At 34.1% G+C, this 16,812-nt stretch overlaps 4 protein-coding genes across 4 annotated transcripts; 3 read left to right on the top strand and 1 right to left on the bottom strand.

The window, feature by feature from the left end:
* On the top strand, nt 2,774–4,972 carry LOC104784841 (thylakoid lumenal 15 kDa protein 1, chloroplastic). Its single transcript, XM_010509928.2, has 8 exons — nt 2,774–2,952; nt 3,078–3,206; nt 3,707–3,802; nt 3,892–3,964; nt 4,068–4,129; nt 4,258–4,339; nt 4,458–4,518; nt 4,629–4,972. Exons 1-8 carry the CDS (start codon nt 2,827–2,829, stop codon nt 4,678–4,680), a joined length of 681 nt encoding a protein of 226 aa, XP_010508230.1. The 5' UTR covers nt 2,774–2,826; the 3' UTR covers nt 4,681–4,972.
* LOC104784839 lies at nt 5,683–6,672 on the top strand. The gene is made up of 2 exons (XM_010509927.2): nt 5,683–5,876; nt 6,221–6,672. The coding sequence occupies exons 1-2, from the start codon at nt 5,740–5,742 to the stop codon at nt 6,462–6,464; spliced, it is 381 nt and encodes a 126-aa protein (XP_010508229.1). The 5' UTR covers nt 5,683–5,739; the 3' UTR covers nt 6,465–6,672.
* Nucleotides 7,259–9,380, bottom strand: LOC104784838 (UPF0481 protein At3g47200-like). The gene is made up of 3 exons (XM_010509926.2): nt 8,957–9,380; nt 7,792–8,639; nt 7,259–7,708 (listed from the first exon to the last, which is right to left on the bottom strand). The coding sequence occupies exons 1-3, from the start codon at nt 9,316–9,318 to the stop codon at nt 7,392–7,394; spliced, it is 1,527 nt and encodes a 508-aa protein (XP_010508228.1). The 5' UTR covers nt 9,319–9,380; the 3' UTR covers nt 7,259–7,391.
* On the top strand, nt 14,870–16,110 carry LOC104784837 (ethylene-responsive transcription factor ERF034-like). The gene has a single exon (XM_010509925.2). It carries the CDS (start codon nt 14,949–14,951, stop codon nt 15,804–15,806), a length of 858 nt encoding a protein of 285 aa, XP_010508227.1. The 5' UTR covers nt 14,870–14,948; the 3' UTR covers nt 15,807–16,110.

The raw sequence follows: 16,812 nt of genomic DNA, 5'->3' as shown, positions 1-16,812 counted from the left end.
AAAAGTCTACATAATACTCCAGATAATCTCAATTTATTATATCTGTTTCTGAACATTTTTTTGTTTGATAAGTAACATTTTATACTAGTCTGTTCCTCAACATATTTTTATTTTTTACACAGATTAATTTACCATCAATGACGTCCAAAAATATAGTATATATATTCGACCATAGTACTACTGTAGATAGTACTACTATATTATAATGTTGATCCAGCAATAATTGTTCGCTGAACGAATATAATCATTACAAAATAATTATTATATTTTTTCACGTACTTGTACCACATGATTGTAACGACGTATCTAACAATTTACTCGAAATCATTACACATGTCCACGTGGGAAGCCCGTCACTTATCTTGGTCCGGTCCAAGATTTGATTAATTCTCGAGTATTATATATTATTGGGGGGTATTCGTGCAATTTGTCTGTTAATAACATATGCTTACGCTTTGGAGAGAAAAAAATAAGAAGAAAATAAGGCTATGCTCTGGACATGATTGTAAGATTTTTAGAATTTCGGAATAACAGCTGTTCACATGCATGCAGTGATGCAGAAATCAGATTTCTTGATAGAGAAATAAACACTAGTATATGTATTCTCAACTAGTACTGCGTAGGTGATCAAGCACTAGATCGAATTCTATCAGAGCAAAATTTGTCGTTTACTAAAAAAATCGACGAGATTTCAAGTGTTGTTATACCTCAGTAGAACATATAATTATTTGATAAAATATACTACATCTCAGGAGGATTTTGAAATAAAATTTTAGTATGGGGTAAGTTTAAATGGTTGACGCTCACAAAGATGAATCGCATAGATATAGTATTTGTTGGTAATCTTTTCGTCAGTTCGGATTCACACACAACTTGTAACCATGAAAATCCTAAAGGTTTGAATGGTAATTGTGGCCAGGACGGCCAAATCCGTCTACGGTTTGGACCGTTATATTTTTAAGATGGATAACAGACCGCTACAGACTAACTCTATTTGTATGTAAAAGCGGTCCGCAGTTAGTCTGCTGTGGTTTTATCTCTGCTTTATTTGGACTGTACCTAGCCCCGGTTCAAGGGGGCGGCGGGAGAGGAAAATCCTCAAGAACAGTTCACAAATTTAGAAAAATCCCTTGAACAAAGGGGACAAAAAAAAAAAAAAAAAATCTTGTGAAAGGGGTCTAAAAAATCTAGTTTACCTAGGATCTAAAAATATATAGAGATGGGACTGACTATACCACTGCAGCATACATTTGCTGAATAATAAATAAAAAACGATCCAGTCCGCAAACAGATTTGTCACAATTCACACCCTAATAGTATTAATTAAGAAAAAAGACAAGAGAATCTAACGTATTTCTATTTCCGTTTTAGCTATCTTTACGAAATCCTAAATAAATAAATAAAGGCTGAAAAGCATAATAAAAGCTTCAAGATTCAAAAAAAAAAAACAGAAAAGCTAACAAAGGAGACAGGGCGAGTGAGAGCCACGTGACTAAAGATGTGTAAAGAAAGATTGGGAGCGAGGAGAAAATTTTAAACAGCCAAAAAAAGGAATTAAATTAGATACGCCACCAGAGACATTCACGTGGGAAGTCACGTGATTGAGTGACCACGTGTCGACTTCACAAGTCAACATAATAGAGGAGGATGAAGGATACACATTACATACAGTGTCATATATATCTTCGCACCACCCCCGGCGCGTGCCTCGTTGTCTCTCACTCACCAGACACCAATCATTTGATGCGACACGAGCTTCCCAACCAGACGAGTTACATTTTCTGGCTCCTACTCTCATGATGTTTATGAATGATCACAACAGCCTCTAATCTATTCCGATCGATTGCGTTTTGGATTGTGTCATTGTGTGTGTGTACCAGNTTAATTAAGTCGTAATTTAGTTTTAACCATGAGAAAAGGTGTTCAAGAAAGGTCTTTAGTCTCTGTTTTTTTTCGTAAAACTCTTTATCTTTATATTCGGAAATATTGATGTAGAGTACCAACGTTATTATTATGGGTTGCAATTCAAAATAGAAAGTTTTATTATTAAGTTTGATGTCGCTTAGTCTTAGATTTATCACTTATGGCTTTCTTATCATTCACTTATGATCATTAAAGTCGTATACATTTGTATTTTTGTAATTATAAAAAGGAAAAATGTTTTATTGATTTATTTCATAATTGTGATTTTGTTTTAATGTTAGCAGAAAATGTGATTTCGTTTCACATGTAAACGCAGATGAATGCAGAAGAAAAGAAAAAGCTTTTGGAAGCAAGGAGTCCTTAGTATTACTATTATATATAACACAAAGAGAAAATTTCAGTACATGTTTTCATAAAGGCTTTGAAATTATAATGCGTTTTAATATATTAATGACCACGTGTCGACTTCACAAGTCAACATAATAGAGGAGGATGAAGGATACACATTACATACAGTGTCATATATATCTTCGCACCACCCCCGGCGCGTGCCTCGTTGTCTCTCACTCACCAGACACCAATCATTTGATGCGACACGAGCTTCCCAACCAGACGAGTTACATTTTCTGGCTCCTACTCTCATGATGTTTATGAATGATCACAACAGCCTCTAATCTATTCCGATCGATTGCGTTTTGGATTGTGTCATTGTGTGTGTGTACCAGCCTGTTATCCATGTGGACTTGACAACATATGTTGGGCCTAAATAGGGCTCAATGAAAGTGGGCCTTTTCTCACGTATTTGCACCGGTCACATAATAATAACGAAAACATATTTTATCCACAAGGAGGAGGAGGAGTCGTTTTGGCTCATCCACTTAAAAAAACACATCAGCGAAAACAATGGTCGTTCTTCACAGCAACGTCTCGTTGTTCTCCTGCTGCAACATCGCTCCAAAACCATCTCTCCCGTCACTCCCTACTTCTCTTTCTTCTCGCAATTCTCATTGTCCCCTTCGTTACTCACAGGTAATCTCCAATTTTTTGTTTTGTCTCCAACCCTTTTGAAACGATGTGTTGATTGAATTTGAAAAAAGAGTACCCAGAGAAAAAAAAAAAGTCATTCTTTTTGCGGTGTTTTGTTATTTGGGCAGGAAGGAAAAGAAGTGGTTAGTCCTTTGAAAAGTGTGGTTTTGTCATTAGGAGAAGAGGTCTCAAAAAGAAGTCTACTTGCACTTGTCTCTGTTTCTCTCTTCTTTGTTGATCCTGCTCTTGCTTTTAAGGTAAACCTTTTGTTCTTATCTCCTCTTTCAACTCTGTAATCTGTATAGAACCTTTAAGGAAAAGAGAAAGGACTTGTATATGTTGGTACACAATTGGTATAAATTCTAAAGCTTGGAACTTTATAGGCAAAATTGATGTATAGATCACTATAGAGAAGTTGTTGTGAGGAGACGTTAATTGTTGTTATTTATGAGAATCTATCATTGAGTGTTGAGATTTGGCACTTTTTTTTGTTGGAAACTAATGAATGATAAGTTGAAACAGTCTTCCACTTGTAGTTTCACTTGCAATCTAATGATTAAATGATGTGGTATTTAGTTATTTATGTAGAATTGCCCTAAGTGTTTCTTGAATTATGTTATTTAGTCTCTTTGTGATTTAAGAAGCTAGATGGATTTCATTCCAATGAGAGACATTGGTAATTTGCATTTCATTGTGACTAAGATGTTCTTCTATGGGTTAACGTATATATTATTCTCGATTTGTATGAAATTCAAAGGGTGGAGGTCCTTATGGACAAGGAGTAACCAGGGGACAGGACTTGTCTGGAAAGGATTTCAGTGGCCAGACTCTCATCAGGCAGGACTTCAAGACGGTATACATTTATTCAGTTGTAGACTGTTATCCTGAACAACATATCTTTCGTTTAATCATCATACTCTTTGTGATGACATTTTTCCGCAGTCCATCCTAAGGCAAGCTAACTTCAAGGGTGCAAAGTTGTTAGGTGCTAGCTTCTTTGATGCAGATCTAACAGGTTTGTTCTCTATTCTTTTTTATTGAGGTAGTAGAAGAACTGTGTAATAGAGATGACTTGTCATTCATGGATGTTAATTACTGTTATCATCTCGTAAGAGCAGGTGCTGATTTGTCTGAAGCTGATCTACGAGGTGCAGATTTCTCCTTGGCAAACGTAACAAAGGTTGTATCCAATGTTACACATATGTGTCGATGTATATATGTACCTAAATGTGTATAAAGCTAGGGAAAACAAATAGATCCTTGACATTAAATGGTGAATAGTTAATAATGTTATATCTTTGCATGCAGGTGAATTTAACAAACGCTAACTTGGAAGGAGCGACTGCTACTGGAAACACATCATTCAAGGGATCAAACATTACAGGCGCAGGTGAAAAGAAGGAAACTTCCATAATAACACTAAGCACATGATCTCTTTGTTACGTTTGAGCTTCACTTAACTCAAGTTTGATACCTTTTTTTTTGGTATGTATTTGGTTTGGATTTAGACTTCACTGATGTCCCTCTAAGAGATGATCAACGAGAATACCTATGCAAAATCGCGGATGGGTAAAAACTCTTGTGCTCTCATCCCTAAGGATCCATCTTACATTTTGTCTTATAACTCAGCAGAATGTGATCAAACTGTTTTTGCGTTTTGCTTTTCTTTGACTCATTAGGATTAACGCGACCACTGGGAATGCAACGCGGGACACATTGCTCTGCAACTAAAACTGTGAAAAAATGTAAAGCTTTGGATTGTGTGAGTCTTCTTCATCTGATTATTTTCAAGAGGTTTGACCATTGTTAAAAGTGTTTTTTTTTTTTGCGGGTTGTTGTTATAGAGAATATATGTATATATATATATATCTATTTACTTAATCTCAAGCTTGTCTTTGAGATATATTTATGTAATGCTTAAATTCCACATGCTCAGTCTCCGTGGTGATTACTTGTTTTTGATTTACCTTTATTTTATTGGTGTGAATCACACAAGTATATTGGATTATGGGACTCTTCTTCATCTGATTATTCGTTAACATTGTTAAAGCTTTTATTTGTGCATGTTGTTGCAGAGGATGTGTGTATATATATATATATATATATACTAATCTCGAGCATTACCTTTGCGAGATTATGTATGTTACTTAACTTCCACATGCTCCGTCTCCGTGGAGGTGGTGATTACTGGTTTTTGTTTTATTTATTGGTGTGAATCACAAGTATGACAACTTTTTCGGAACTTAATTTACTTGTAAATCTCATGAATTTTTATTTAACAAAATCTAGTTTGTATAAATTACTAATGCACGTAAATAATCTTATTTGATTCCTTGAAATGAAGCCAACTTTCAATTGTTGTTTCTGATCGTTTAAATTTGCACAAAAGTTTTTTTTTTGAAAAAGAACTACAAATATTGTATGAACACAGTATATAACTATAACACTTATGTTTTCATAAAGATAAATCAGGATCTTACAGTATGTAGAAAATATATAAAATCAAATGATTTGATAAAACCGAGGAAATATATAAAAGGACAACAACAACAAAAGAATAAATAATAGGTGGAAAGATAATTTACTAAGTACATGCATGCACTTACTGCAAATGAAAATATTTATCATCTTTTTTGATAATATGCATTAAATAAAAAAGATATCATTCCTTACTTAAACCCCAAAGGCCCCAAACGTTGCATCCGGACGTATCAGGCTATATATAAGCAAAACAAAGAACTTGTGTGGTGTTGTAAGGATAGGGAGAGAGAGAGAGATAGGGAAGCCGTCATGAGTACTTCGGCAGGATCTAGGATCATGTCATTAGGAGAGCCGTTTGTGCCGGCAAATGAACCCCGTTCTCTATTCCTCACGTTTTCCAATGGCTTTCCCCTCTCAGAAGACCAGATCTTCGAATTCTTCGACAGGCAAGTGAAACCCTATTCTATGAAATCTATAAATGGTTAATAGGTTTTGGTAGTTCGTCCAAATGATTGGTCTCAAAACGATAACGTTACATTGCGTCATAGAAGGTTTGACTCTGTGTAGTGTAGACACACATCTACCATGTCTTTAGATAGATGGAGAACGATTTTGGTTTAGTTTGTTCAAAAGCTATATGTCTAATAGATCTCGATTTGCATCTCACAGTACATCATATACAAACAATTTGTTCTACTTTTTTTTTTTTTGGTAGTCTATTACATCTCTTACAAGTACGATTTAATTGGTTCACTGATGTGTGTATATATGTGATGATGATGATGATTAGCTGGTTTCCAATGTGCGTGGAGGACGTGTTTGTGAACAGACCAGTGGCAGCAAGGAAGCTGGGTAAGAATGATTTGTTTGGGAAAGTGATATTCAGGTATTTTACCATACCAAACATTGTGCTGGGGCCTTATGAGAAGGTTGGCTTTTCCGTCTATGGGCGTCCTATGTACTGCAGAAGGTTTGAAACCCGGAGGCCAAAAGCAGACAATGCATCAGCAGCCCACCGTGATCGTCGTGAGTGATCTGGGAGTTTGAAGGTCATGAAACCCTTTTGTTGTTGTATCAACGTAAAAGGGTTTCTTGAATAAAGTTTCGTTGTTGTTTTTCTTTAATTTCATGAATAAGTGGGTGATCTTCCAGTCATGTGGAATGGATCATCACATGTTTTTATCATTACAGAGATATTTTCTTGTTGTTGGCAAACCATTTTGAAGGATGTTTTATTTTATGTGGTTGAAATTTATCTGGTTATTATCATTTTAGGGCATTATAAGGAAAATGAGTCGGAGTATGACTCTGACTTTTGACTAATTAAATATGTAGTCAGTAGGGTTTGAATTATAAATTTAAAAATATAAAAAAATATTATTACACATAAGGTTAGAAGATTGCTTACCATACATAAAAATTAAAGCAAACAATTTCATTTTAAGTGTCCCTCTGCAGAATGAACGAAATTATATCGTAATTTTAATATTTGATAGTTTGTAAATAGTGAGATTATTGTTACTTGAAGAACGTAAGCCACCGTCCCAATCAAAGTCAAATACTCATTAAACCACCCCAAAATCGAATCTGTAAAATGGTAAATGGATAGAGTGACATTTACAATTAACTATGTATATATATATTTTTTTTATATTGAGTCATAATTAAACAGAGAGACATCTACAATTAGCTATGTATTCTTCACATCGTTTAGTTCTGAGCAAACAAAATTTTACTTTTATCAAGCAACCAAATACTTTATTATTAACTTGAAGATACACATAGTCAAACTGTAAGAATATATGTTAGACGTGAAAAGGATAAATAATAAGAAAAGAAGCATTGTTTGAGGAACCAAAGTCGAGATAAAGAGAAGAACAAATTAAACAAAGTTTTGATGTGGGAGAAACGGAAAAACAAATATTCTTTTGTTTCGTGTCCGTAGTACAACAAGAAACAATCTATGTTCCTCGGGACGGAGCTGGAGGCGGCGAAGATTTATCGTCCTTCTGCACCACTTGGAGAACGGAAGCCACCGTCCCAATCAAAGTCAACACAAGGATAACGACGGCGGCAACGGTGGCAGTTCCGGTCCAAAGATCTTTAAAGTAAACTCGCCGGAGTGTGGCGATGGATCTATTGAGACGACTCTCGTAGTGTTTGTTGAGTCTTTCGGCTATATTGTAATAGTGAGATCCAAAATCCACAAGCCCTAAACATAGCTTGTTCACCATTTCCGCCACCGACCCTTGATGTCCTAACCAGTTCTTTACAACTCCTGTTAACGTAAAAATGTGGAGCATGAGTTTCTCATAACTGAAAAAAGAAGAAGGAAATTTTCATAATTGAAAAGTGTTTTACCTTTCTTGACGAGCAATTCAACGTCTTGATCGGTGTCAATGAGAAAATCCAAGAAGGCGATGTAGTTACAAACATAAGCAGTGAGAGGGTAATGGCATTGCTCGAGTGCCATTAAGTTCCTCATAACCCTCTCGGTGTTGTCGTCCGCTAAGAAACAAGGTATTTTCAAGATTCCTCGTTCGAAAGTAATAACCAATGATAAATCGTTTTTCTTATCAGGAAGCGCAAAATCTACTCCCGCACTGTCTAGTTTGTCTGCGTTGTGAAGACTCTTTATGCTCTCCGGTGGCTTAGCCTTTGCGCTTTTGATTTGTTCTTTTGTCAAACAAAGTGTTTCCACACGGACACGTCGAAACAAATCTGTAAAATGTCGGAAATTCATTCCTTCTTTGACCTCTCCTTCCAACCTAAACGCTCGAAGGATAATGTCACGGAACGTTTCCCTGGTTTCAAGATTTGAGAAAAATTGTTCGGAGAGTTCCTCTAAAAGGGCATAAGGGAGTTGGTTCTCGAGCAAGATTAGGTCTTCTAAAATAGTGGTTATAAGACAAGGCTCCTGGAAAAGAATGTCTTCTTCATGGAAAAGAATTTCTCCTTTCTTGTTGATGTTTCGAGTAGTTCCGGTCTGAATGAAGAACCCTAGTATGAACACCGAGTCGAGGAGTAACATTTCCACGAACTCTTGGGAATTTATCCATTCCGTTGATTCGGCGTAGCTTTCTCTTATAAATCTTTCATTCGTTTTTATGATTGAACTCAAATCATCAACAATTTTCTTCCCATATTTATTTGCAATAGCATTAAGGTACTTCTTCTTGTGAAGCTCCATGTTCATATAGTCCAGATATCTGGAACAATCCAAACGCATATTAGCATCATTATAAATTATTTTTTAAAAGCTGAAAAATCTGTATGTTTCAAAGACAGAAAATAGTATAATACTACTTCAAACGTTAACGCAAACCGAAAAAAATTTACTTGGCTACAAAACTTTTACATGATATCTATTAGGAACAAAAAAGTTATGTATTAACATAAAAACACTATAAAGCCATGATTTAGCATGTTATAAATGTAAACGTAATATACAAGCGCAAAGACAAAATCAGAAATTAAACTAGCCTAGATATTATCTGTTGTGGTTTATATATACACGTGTACGTACCTTAAATCGGTTTTGGAGAGCTCAAGGGCTTTAGCTTTCTTAGAATGTTGAAGTGGACCAATGAGAAGCATCTGAGGAGTGTATGCGTCTGGGTTCACTCTCCGTAGCCGGTTTGGCACTCTATAGATGCAACAGTACTCTTTGCTAAACAAAGAAGGCCATATACCGGAAATCTCAGCTGATTCAGAGCAAGAATCCGGTTTAGTCGGTTTAGTCTTGGACGAAATAATAACCTTTGCTTTCTCAGCTGTTCCGTGTTTAGGAACCCATTGATCATGAAATCCTTCACTCCATCTACCCACGTTACCAGTTCCAGCTTCATCCTCCTTGGCTAGTTGTATTCCTTGTTCTAGATCCCCCATATCAACGCTGACAAGATTTGGATTAAAAGGCACGTTGGCTTCTTTGTATATATTTAATTGTGCATGGGTTGTTACAATACGAGGTTAACTAAAGGTTTATATAAGATCACAAAAGGAGAATGACGTGAGTATGAAACTATCCAATTCAAGCATTTTTATATTGCTTCTGCCTTGGGGAAATTCATCCCAACTTTTTTCATTCCTTTATTTGGTTTTTTTTTTTGTTTAAATTATTCTTCGGGCAAAGAATTATGCTGTCAGGAGTGAAAGTAGAACGCGGAACACACTGGACCATCTGATCTTCCTCAGACAAGTTTCTCATGTTTTTTCTTACTAGAGCCCATCATAATATCATCCTATTGGGCATTGGACTTAAAAGTCCAATGCCCCTAAATTTTTTTCATTTGGATCGGGAGCTATACAATTTCGGCGCTTCTTTTATTCGTTCCAATCATAAGCAAATAATTATTTCGTCAGGTGATGATACTAACGATGTTAATTGTTTATTTACGGTTTCGAATCCAATGAAAGATTAAAGAGTTACCGGTTGTTGGATTAGTTTTGTGGAAACAAAAATATCAACTTAAATATCAAGACTTAGACCTACTAGATTCTCATGACCGTATGGATGAATTACACATCATTGGCTATTTACAATATTTAATTTTCACTGACTATAAATATTAATTTTCATGTAAGATAAAAGGAAAGAACGCAAAAGTAACACGAGCGAGCATATAATCCAAAATAAAGATGGAAATATAATAATGAAAAGTAAATAAAGAAGCAGAAACTTCAAGAATTATTCGTGGGTTGAAAAATAGGAGAGAAGAAAAGTAGATCATTATCAAATTTTGTCTCTTTAATGATACAATTTAATATGACAAATAAAATTATGGAGACAAAGACAATTCGTAGGGCACCCACTAATAGATATACAAATGATGTGATGTAGATCTGTTTCTCTCTTAGTTTTGTTTTTCATCTACATTATATACCTTTTCCCTTGCATGATTGGATTTTTTTTTTAATTAAGTCGTAATTTAGTTTTAACCATGAGAAAAGGTGTTCAAGAAAGGTCTTTAGTCTCTGTTTTTTTTCGTAAAACTCTTTATCTTTATATTCGGAAATATTGATGTAGAGTACCAACGTTATTATTATGGGTTGCAATTCAAAATAGAAAGTTTTATTATTAAGTTTGATGTCGCTTAGTCTTAGATTTATCACTTATGGCTTTCTTATCATTCACTTATGATCATTAAAGTCGTATACATTTGTATTTTTGTAATTATAAAAAGGAAAAATGTTTTATTGATTTATTTCATAATTGTGATTTTGTTTTAATGTTAGCAGAAAATGTGATTTCGTTTCACATGTAAACGCAGATGAATGCAGAAGAAAAGAAAAAGCTTTTGGAAGCAAGGAGTCCTTAGTATTACTATTATATATAACACAAAGAGAAAATTTCAGTACATGTTTTCATAAAGGCTTTGAAATTATAATGCGTTTTAATATATTAATGATAGCCGTGTTGTTATTAATATAAGTATAATGATATTTAGTCGGACCAAAAGCAAGATTTGGAGGATCTGAACTGGTGTGGCCCAAAGGGATGTTACCACTCAACGAACTTCCACAATTACAAAAAAAAAAACTGTGATAGATACGTTTATGATTTCAGTGGAAAATACAAAGAAAAAACATTTCCTTGGATTACAATCCTGTTTTTAGCTGACAAAGCTTTGTCATATATCGTCAAGGTACGCAAGTAACATGGCTTTTGCAAAAATAATTCTTGGAAATATTTGGGTTGATTTCCATTTTATATAGCAATATATTGAGCTTTGAAATACAAAAACAAGACATTTTGACAATTTATATGTTAAAATACTATAATGGCTAATTATCTTGTCTAAACAATGTATTTAGAAAATATCGTATAATTCAATGTAGACAAAGAGTTTATAACTTTTTTTTGTTGCTAAATTGAACTCTACGTGAGTTCCTCACTCGAGGGGAAACTACTTGCACACGGAATGTTTATTACAATCTGAATACTACTAGTAATCTTTAATTTTTAAAATAAAATAAATACTAGCTGGATTGACGAGAAAAGCAATAAGTCTCTCATGACTCTTGTCCATCGCCTAATGAAAAAAAAACTCCAATTTATTTTATTTTATTTATAATATTAGAATGGTTACCTCTTTTTGAGGGAAACAGAGAATTGAATGAACATAAGAGTGAGAGGGAACATCATATTTAAGTTTCTGAACCCCTCCCCCGCTTACCCCTTTGATACGTAGCGATGCATTATATGCACATATTCGTACTTTAATATATGTGTACGTTGCTATAATATTTACAATCCAATATGTATATAGTTTCAATATATGAAAAAGAATACACAAATCATTTTTATCCACGGAATAGAATGCATTTAGATTGACGATCTAGCTAGGACCACTTTTTTCCCTTACCGTGTGGTTACATTCAGAAAATTTTACCTTTTATCTAATGTGACTGTCAGTATCTTAGAAGGTTCTATAAATAAACACCCTTACCTGGTTTGAGATCTGACCTCCACCGTTGATCATTTTATTATCAACCAGATGGCGACAATTTAATTGGAACTTTCTTTACTACATGTTTTGGTGGCATGTTGATTCTCAAGGCTCCGAATGGTAAATGATATTTAGTGGATGAGCGTTTTCCTTTTCACAAAATGTTTTTTTTTTCTTTGTCGAAAACTCATAACGAAATTTTGATATTTTAATTTTGTACAAATTAAAAACGAGTGGCATGTGCGCCATCCATGTGTGCCCATTGACTTATACTAAAAAAATTATCAAATCTCGCATCAATCATCGTATTTTGCTCGCAGATTTTTCCCACAACCTCTGCTCGCCGTTTCTTTATAGTTTTAGACTTTTATTTTGTATCTATCTGCATAATTACAACTTACAATTGTATATGTGTAGAAAAGTATTATTCTTTTTCTTTCTTTTAATCTATCAAGCTCAATCACAGTTAACATTGTGTTTCTTATTTTATTTATTTCAAACCTACCGTCGTATATTTCCAAACTATATATATAGAAATATACAAATTTTCCTAATTTATTTCAAACCTACAAACCTACCATCGTATATTTTCAAACTATATATATAGAAATATACCGAATTTCCTAATTTATTTCAAACACACACCGACTATATGTATATAAGTCTTAACATTTCAGTTCATACTGAGCGATACTTTGAATTCCTAAATTATTTCTCTTACCAATTAATCTCTTATGGGGAAAAATAAAAAATACACACACGTTATCAACACTCAACAGTTTTAGGAACTAATCGTCTATATACGATATAAAAGTCGGTCTTCGTTTTGAATATATAGATACTTGGAAATTTCCAGCTAATGCCCAAAATGCTAGGATCAAATACGAATATTAACATAAATCATTGATCAACTATGAATATTCTGGTTTTTCTACAACAATCAACTTGTGTCAATTTCTAACTAGAGCTAATATTTTGACGTTATTCACCTGCAGTACTATTGTCATCATTTTCATTTTCATTTTCATTTTCATTATTCTACTACTATTTACGTACCTACCATATAAAAACGTTTTTCAACATGTACGATGTTCATCATTTCATGATTTTACTACTACGTACCATCATCGCAGCTATTACACACCGTAATGTTAATTTATAATCATGAAGGATCGGATTCGGATGTATAATAATGTCGTATAAAATAAAATAAAATTGGACTATATAAATAGAACAAATGAGAACCTGCAGATCAGTGTGAGCTAATGGGGTCAATATTCCTCGATCAACTGAAAAGATTCTAAATAAACAATAGCCACACTTTCCTGAAGTGGACAGTACTAAGCTACTAGCTCCATGTATATATCATAACTTTGAGTACATACATAGTAGAGAATCTATGTCTGCATGTGTATATGTATACAGTATACATATACGTGTGAATAATGTCGTTCGTTGTTCGATGATTCTTGTATAATCACAGCTGGGGAATTTTTTTTTAACAAATTGATTGAAGGAGTGTTTTCTATTTATTGTGGTGGCCAATGACCATATATAATAAATACGAAAATAAAGTGGTTTCGTAATTAAATAATGATGTCGCCGAATCGAATATGACGTACTAACAGTGTTAGTGTGTTACATTAATATACTCCAACATGTATATACACTTAGTTCAATACATATTCGTTCACATAAATTTGATATGGTACGCGTACGTATTATATTTAATCAGAATTTAATACCCTCGACCCATTCGTATTAATTAAAAATCTTATGACGTGGACAGCCATCTCAATTATGCTTCCCATGCCTTTATATTTCCTCTCGAGAAGGAACCAAAAAGCTTAATGACATTTAATTATGAAAACTAATTGAAAGAGATGGCTTAATGCCTTGGTCAAGGAGGTATGAATCTTGTGTTTGATTTTACTAATCGTACTCTACTTATTATCGGCACGTGTAATCAAATACATCGGGCACTGATAGCAGACATAAAATTGGATTATTCGGACATAAATTAATTACTACTATCGTAAGTCGTACTTTTAGGATTATTTACTCGGAAAAAGTACGTTCTTTAATTACTCTTAAAAAAGACCTAACAAGTCTTTCATTTACTCAAAACCTACTACGTACCGCACAAAACAAGTTTTTCTTTGGAGTATATTGTTATATCGATCCATCAAGTAAGAGTTATTTTTGTATAATCTGTATCTGCTTCTAAATTTGAGCAGGAAAAAAGTACTAGCTACAGCTTAATCAAATTTTACATTAATCACAAAATTACATAATTAATTTAAGTGATATATAGTATATAAATTAAAAAAAAAAAATATATGTCAATGAAAATGTCGAGACAACACTCTTGTACGGGGTTACATCCGAGTCTTTGCCGTCGTACTCTATTTCTTAATTTTACCAATCAAACATATTTGCGAAAAAAATAAAAGTCTACGAGAAATAGAAAAGAATAGGTCCTAAATTTTCAATATATGACGACGTGACACTAACCACAATTTTGTTTGGACGAAATAAAAGTGGAAGATGGGAAATTCATGTGTTGAGAGGTGACGCACATGCACGAGGGTCGGGCCATATTAGACGACGTGAATTTTTTAAAAAAAAAATAAATAATAATAATAATAATTCAACGACTGCCATGCGAATTAATTTTTTGTTCCTTTGTTTCTAATTAAAAAAATACATAATAATTTGTTTTTCCTTTTTTTTTCCTGTCTGTAAGAAAAATAAATAAAAACCATGTCGTCGTATGTATACTATTAATTTTCACATGGAACAAAACTGGTTCGCTAAAACTGTGAATCTCAATAATATCTTTTTTGTTCCATGGACCCCAATCCATACTGCCTCCTTCGATTTATTATTTATTATACTGAAAAAAAATAACATTTTATTTATACATATTAATTTTTCTTTCTTTTTCCTTATTATATAGAAAAGCCAAAAAAAAATAAAAGAGAGATTGTGGAGGAATATTAATACAGCCCACTTCACATCTATTTTTGTGCAACCATCCATCTCTCTCTAAAGCTCTCATTTACAATGGAAAGACAAATCAACATAGAGAAGAGTAGTAGTGTTTCTCAAGTAACCTTTGTCTCCTCCTCCTCCACCGTCTCAGCCACGGCCTCATTGTCCTCTTCACCTACAACATCATCTTCTTCTTCATCATCATCTAACTTCCCTCACCATGAGGAAGACAACTCTACAAGAAAAGCATCTCGAAGATCATTAGCCTCGGTTGAAGACGATGATCATCAAACCGGAGGAAAGAAGCGAAAGATCAACGGCGGAGATAAGCATCCGACGTATAGAGGAGTACGGATGAGGAGTTGGGGGAAATGGGTGTCGGAGATTAGAGAGCCGAGGAAGAAATCAAGAATCTGGCTCGGCACTTATCCAACGGCTGAGATGGCAGCTCGAGCTCACGACGTAGCCGCTTTAGCCATTAAAGGTACAACGGCTTACCTCAATTTTCCCGAGCTATCCGGCGAGCTTCCTCGTCCAGTCACAAATTCTCCTAAAGACATTCAAGCCGCCGCCTCTCTAGCCGCCGTCAATTGGCAAGATCCGGTCAATGATGTGGAGGAAGTAGCTGAATTAGCTGAAGCCGAGCCGAGTCGAGCCGCGACTGTGGTTTCTTCCGACACAAGCACCACCACGACGACGACGACGACACATAGTCAAGAGTCTTCGGAAGCTTCTTGTGCTTCAACGACGTCTTCGTGTACGGACAAATACAATGACGAAGAGAAGCTTTTTGATTTGCCGGATTTGTTTACCGATGAGAATGAGATGATGATACGAAAAGATGCGTTTTGCTATTACTCGTCCACGTGGCAACTCTGTGGAGCCGATGCTGGGTTTCGGCTTGAAGAGCCGTTTTTTCTGTCTGAATGACTAAAATAAATTACCCTTTTCGAGAGGCTCCATCATCGCTAACACTTTGATTAGTTCACACCATTTTCTTCTTCTTTCTCAATTTCTCTATTTTTAAGTTTGATTTTTTTTCCCAGCTTGATTGATATTGTTTTTTGTAAAGAAACGGGTTCGTTTTGATTTTCTAGAAAAAAAAGTGTGTTTGTGTAATATAAATGTGACGAGAGAGGATGTTAAGAAGTTGCAGATTAATGTTACTATAATTTAGTCTACGAAAAATGAATCAAAGAACAAAAATTGTAATAAAACCCAATTGTTTGTTTAACACTCGGTCAAAATATTATATTCTTCTCTTCTATACAGTCTTATAGTAATGGCTAGAATTTGGACATTTTCCGTTTTTTCTCAGAGTTTTAATTTGTGTAATATAAATGTCATGTATGTTTGTTGTTATATACTCCATCCATTTCAAAATGTAAGATGTTTTAGTGAAATTTTTTGTTTCATAATATAAGATGTTTTCAAGTTTCAATGCAACTTTAAGATTATTTTAGTATTGTTTCTGATTGGTTGAACTTGTTAAAAGTAAATACTTTTTAATCTGCGTGTTTTAGTTAAAACATCCTATATTTTGAAATGGAGGAAATACCATTTAAAAGTTTATCATCCATACGTAGTTACAATTTCGTTCTTATACTTGTTTCACAAAATACATGACGATACAGTCCTTTTCTCTAGTTATCTAATCTAATCGAATGGAGTAGTAAACGAGGAATTGATTCATTTTAACAAAATATACATTTACTTTTGTAATTTTTTTAATATATACTTATGTAACAGTTCACTTGTTGACAAAGATCATTATATTGTTCACTTATTACCAACAACATTTAACAAGCATATTTGTAAAGGGTTTCACTAATGATTAACGCAGTAACACGTAATCCACGTTCTTGGCCTAGCTAGTTTTTATAACTAACTTTTTCTTTTCGGATTAATATGTCATATATAGTGTGTGAGGTTTTGA

This window comes from Camelina sativa, chromosome 5, assembly GCF_000633955.1.
Source record: "Camelina sativa cultivar DH55 chromosome 5, Cs, whole genome shotgun sequence".
Taxonomy (NCBI): Eukaryota; Viridiplantae; Streptophyta; class Magnoliopsida; order Brassicales; family Brassicaceae; genus Camelina; species Camelina sativa.
This window is presented reverse-complemented; position numbering and strand designations above follow the sequence as displayed.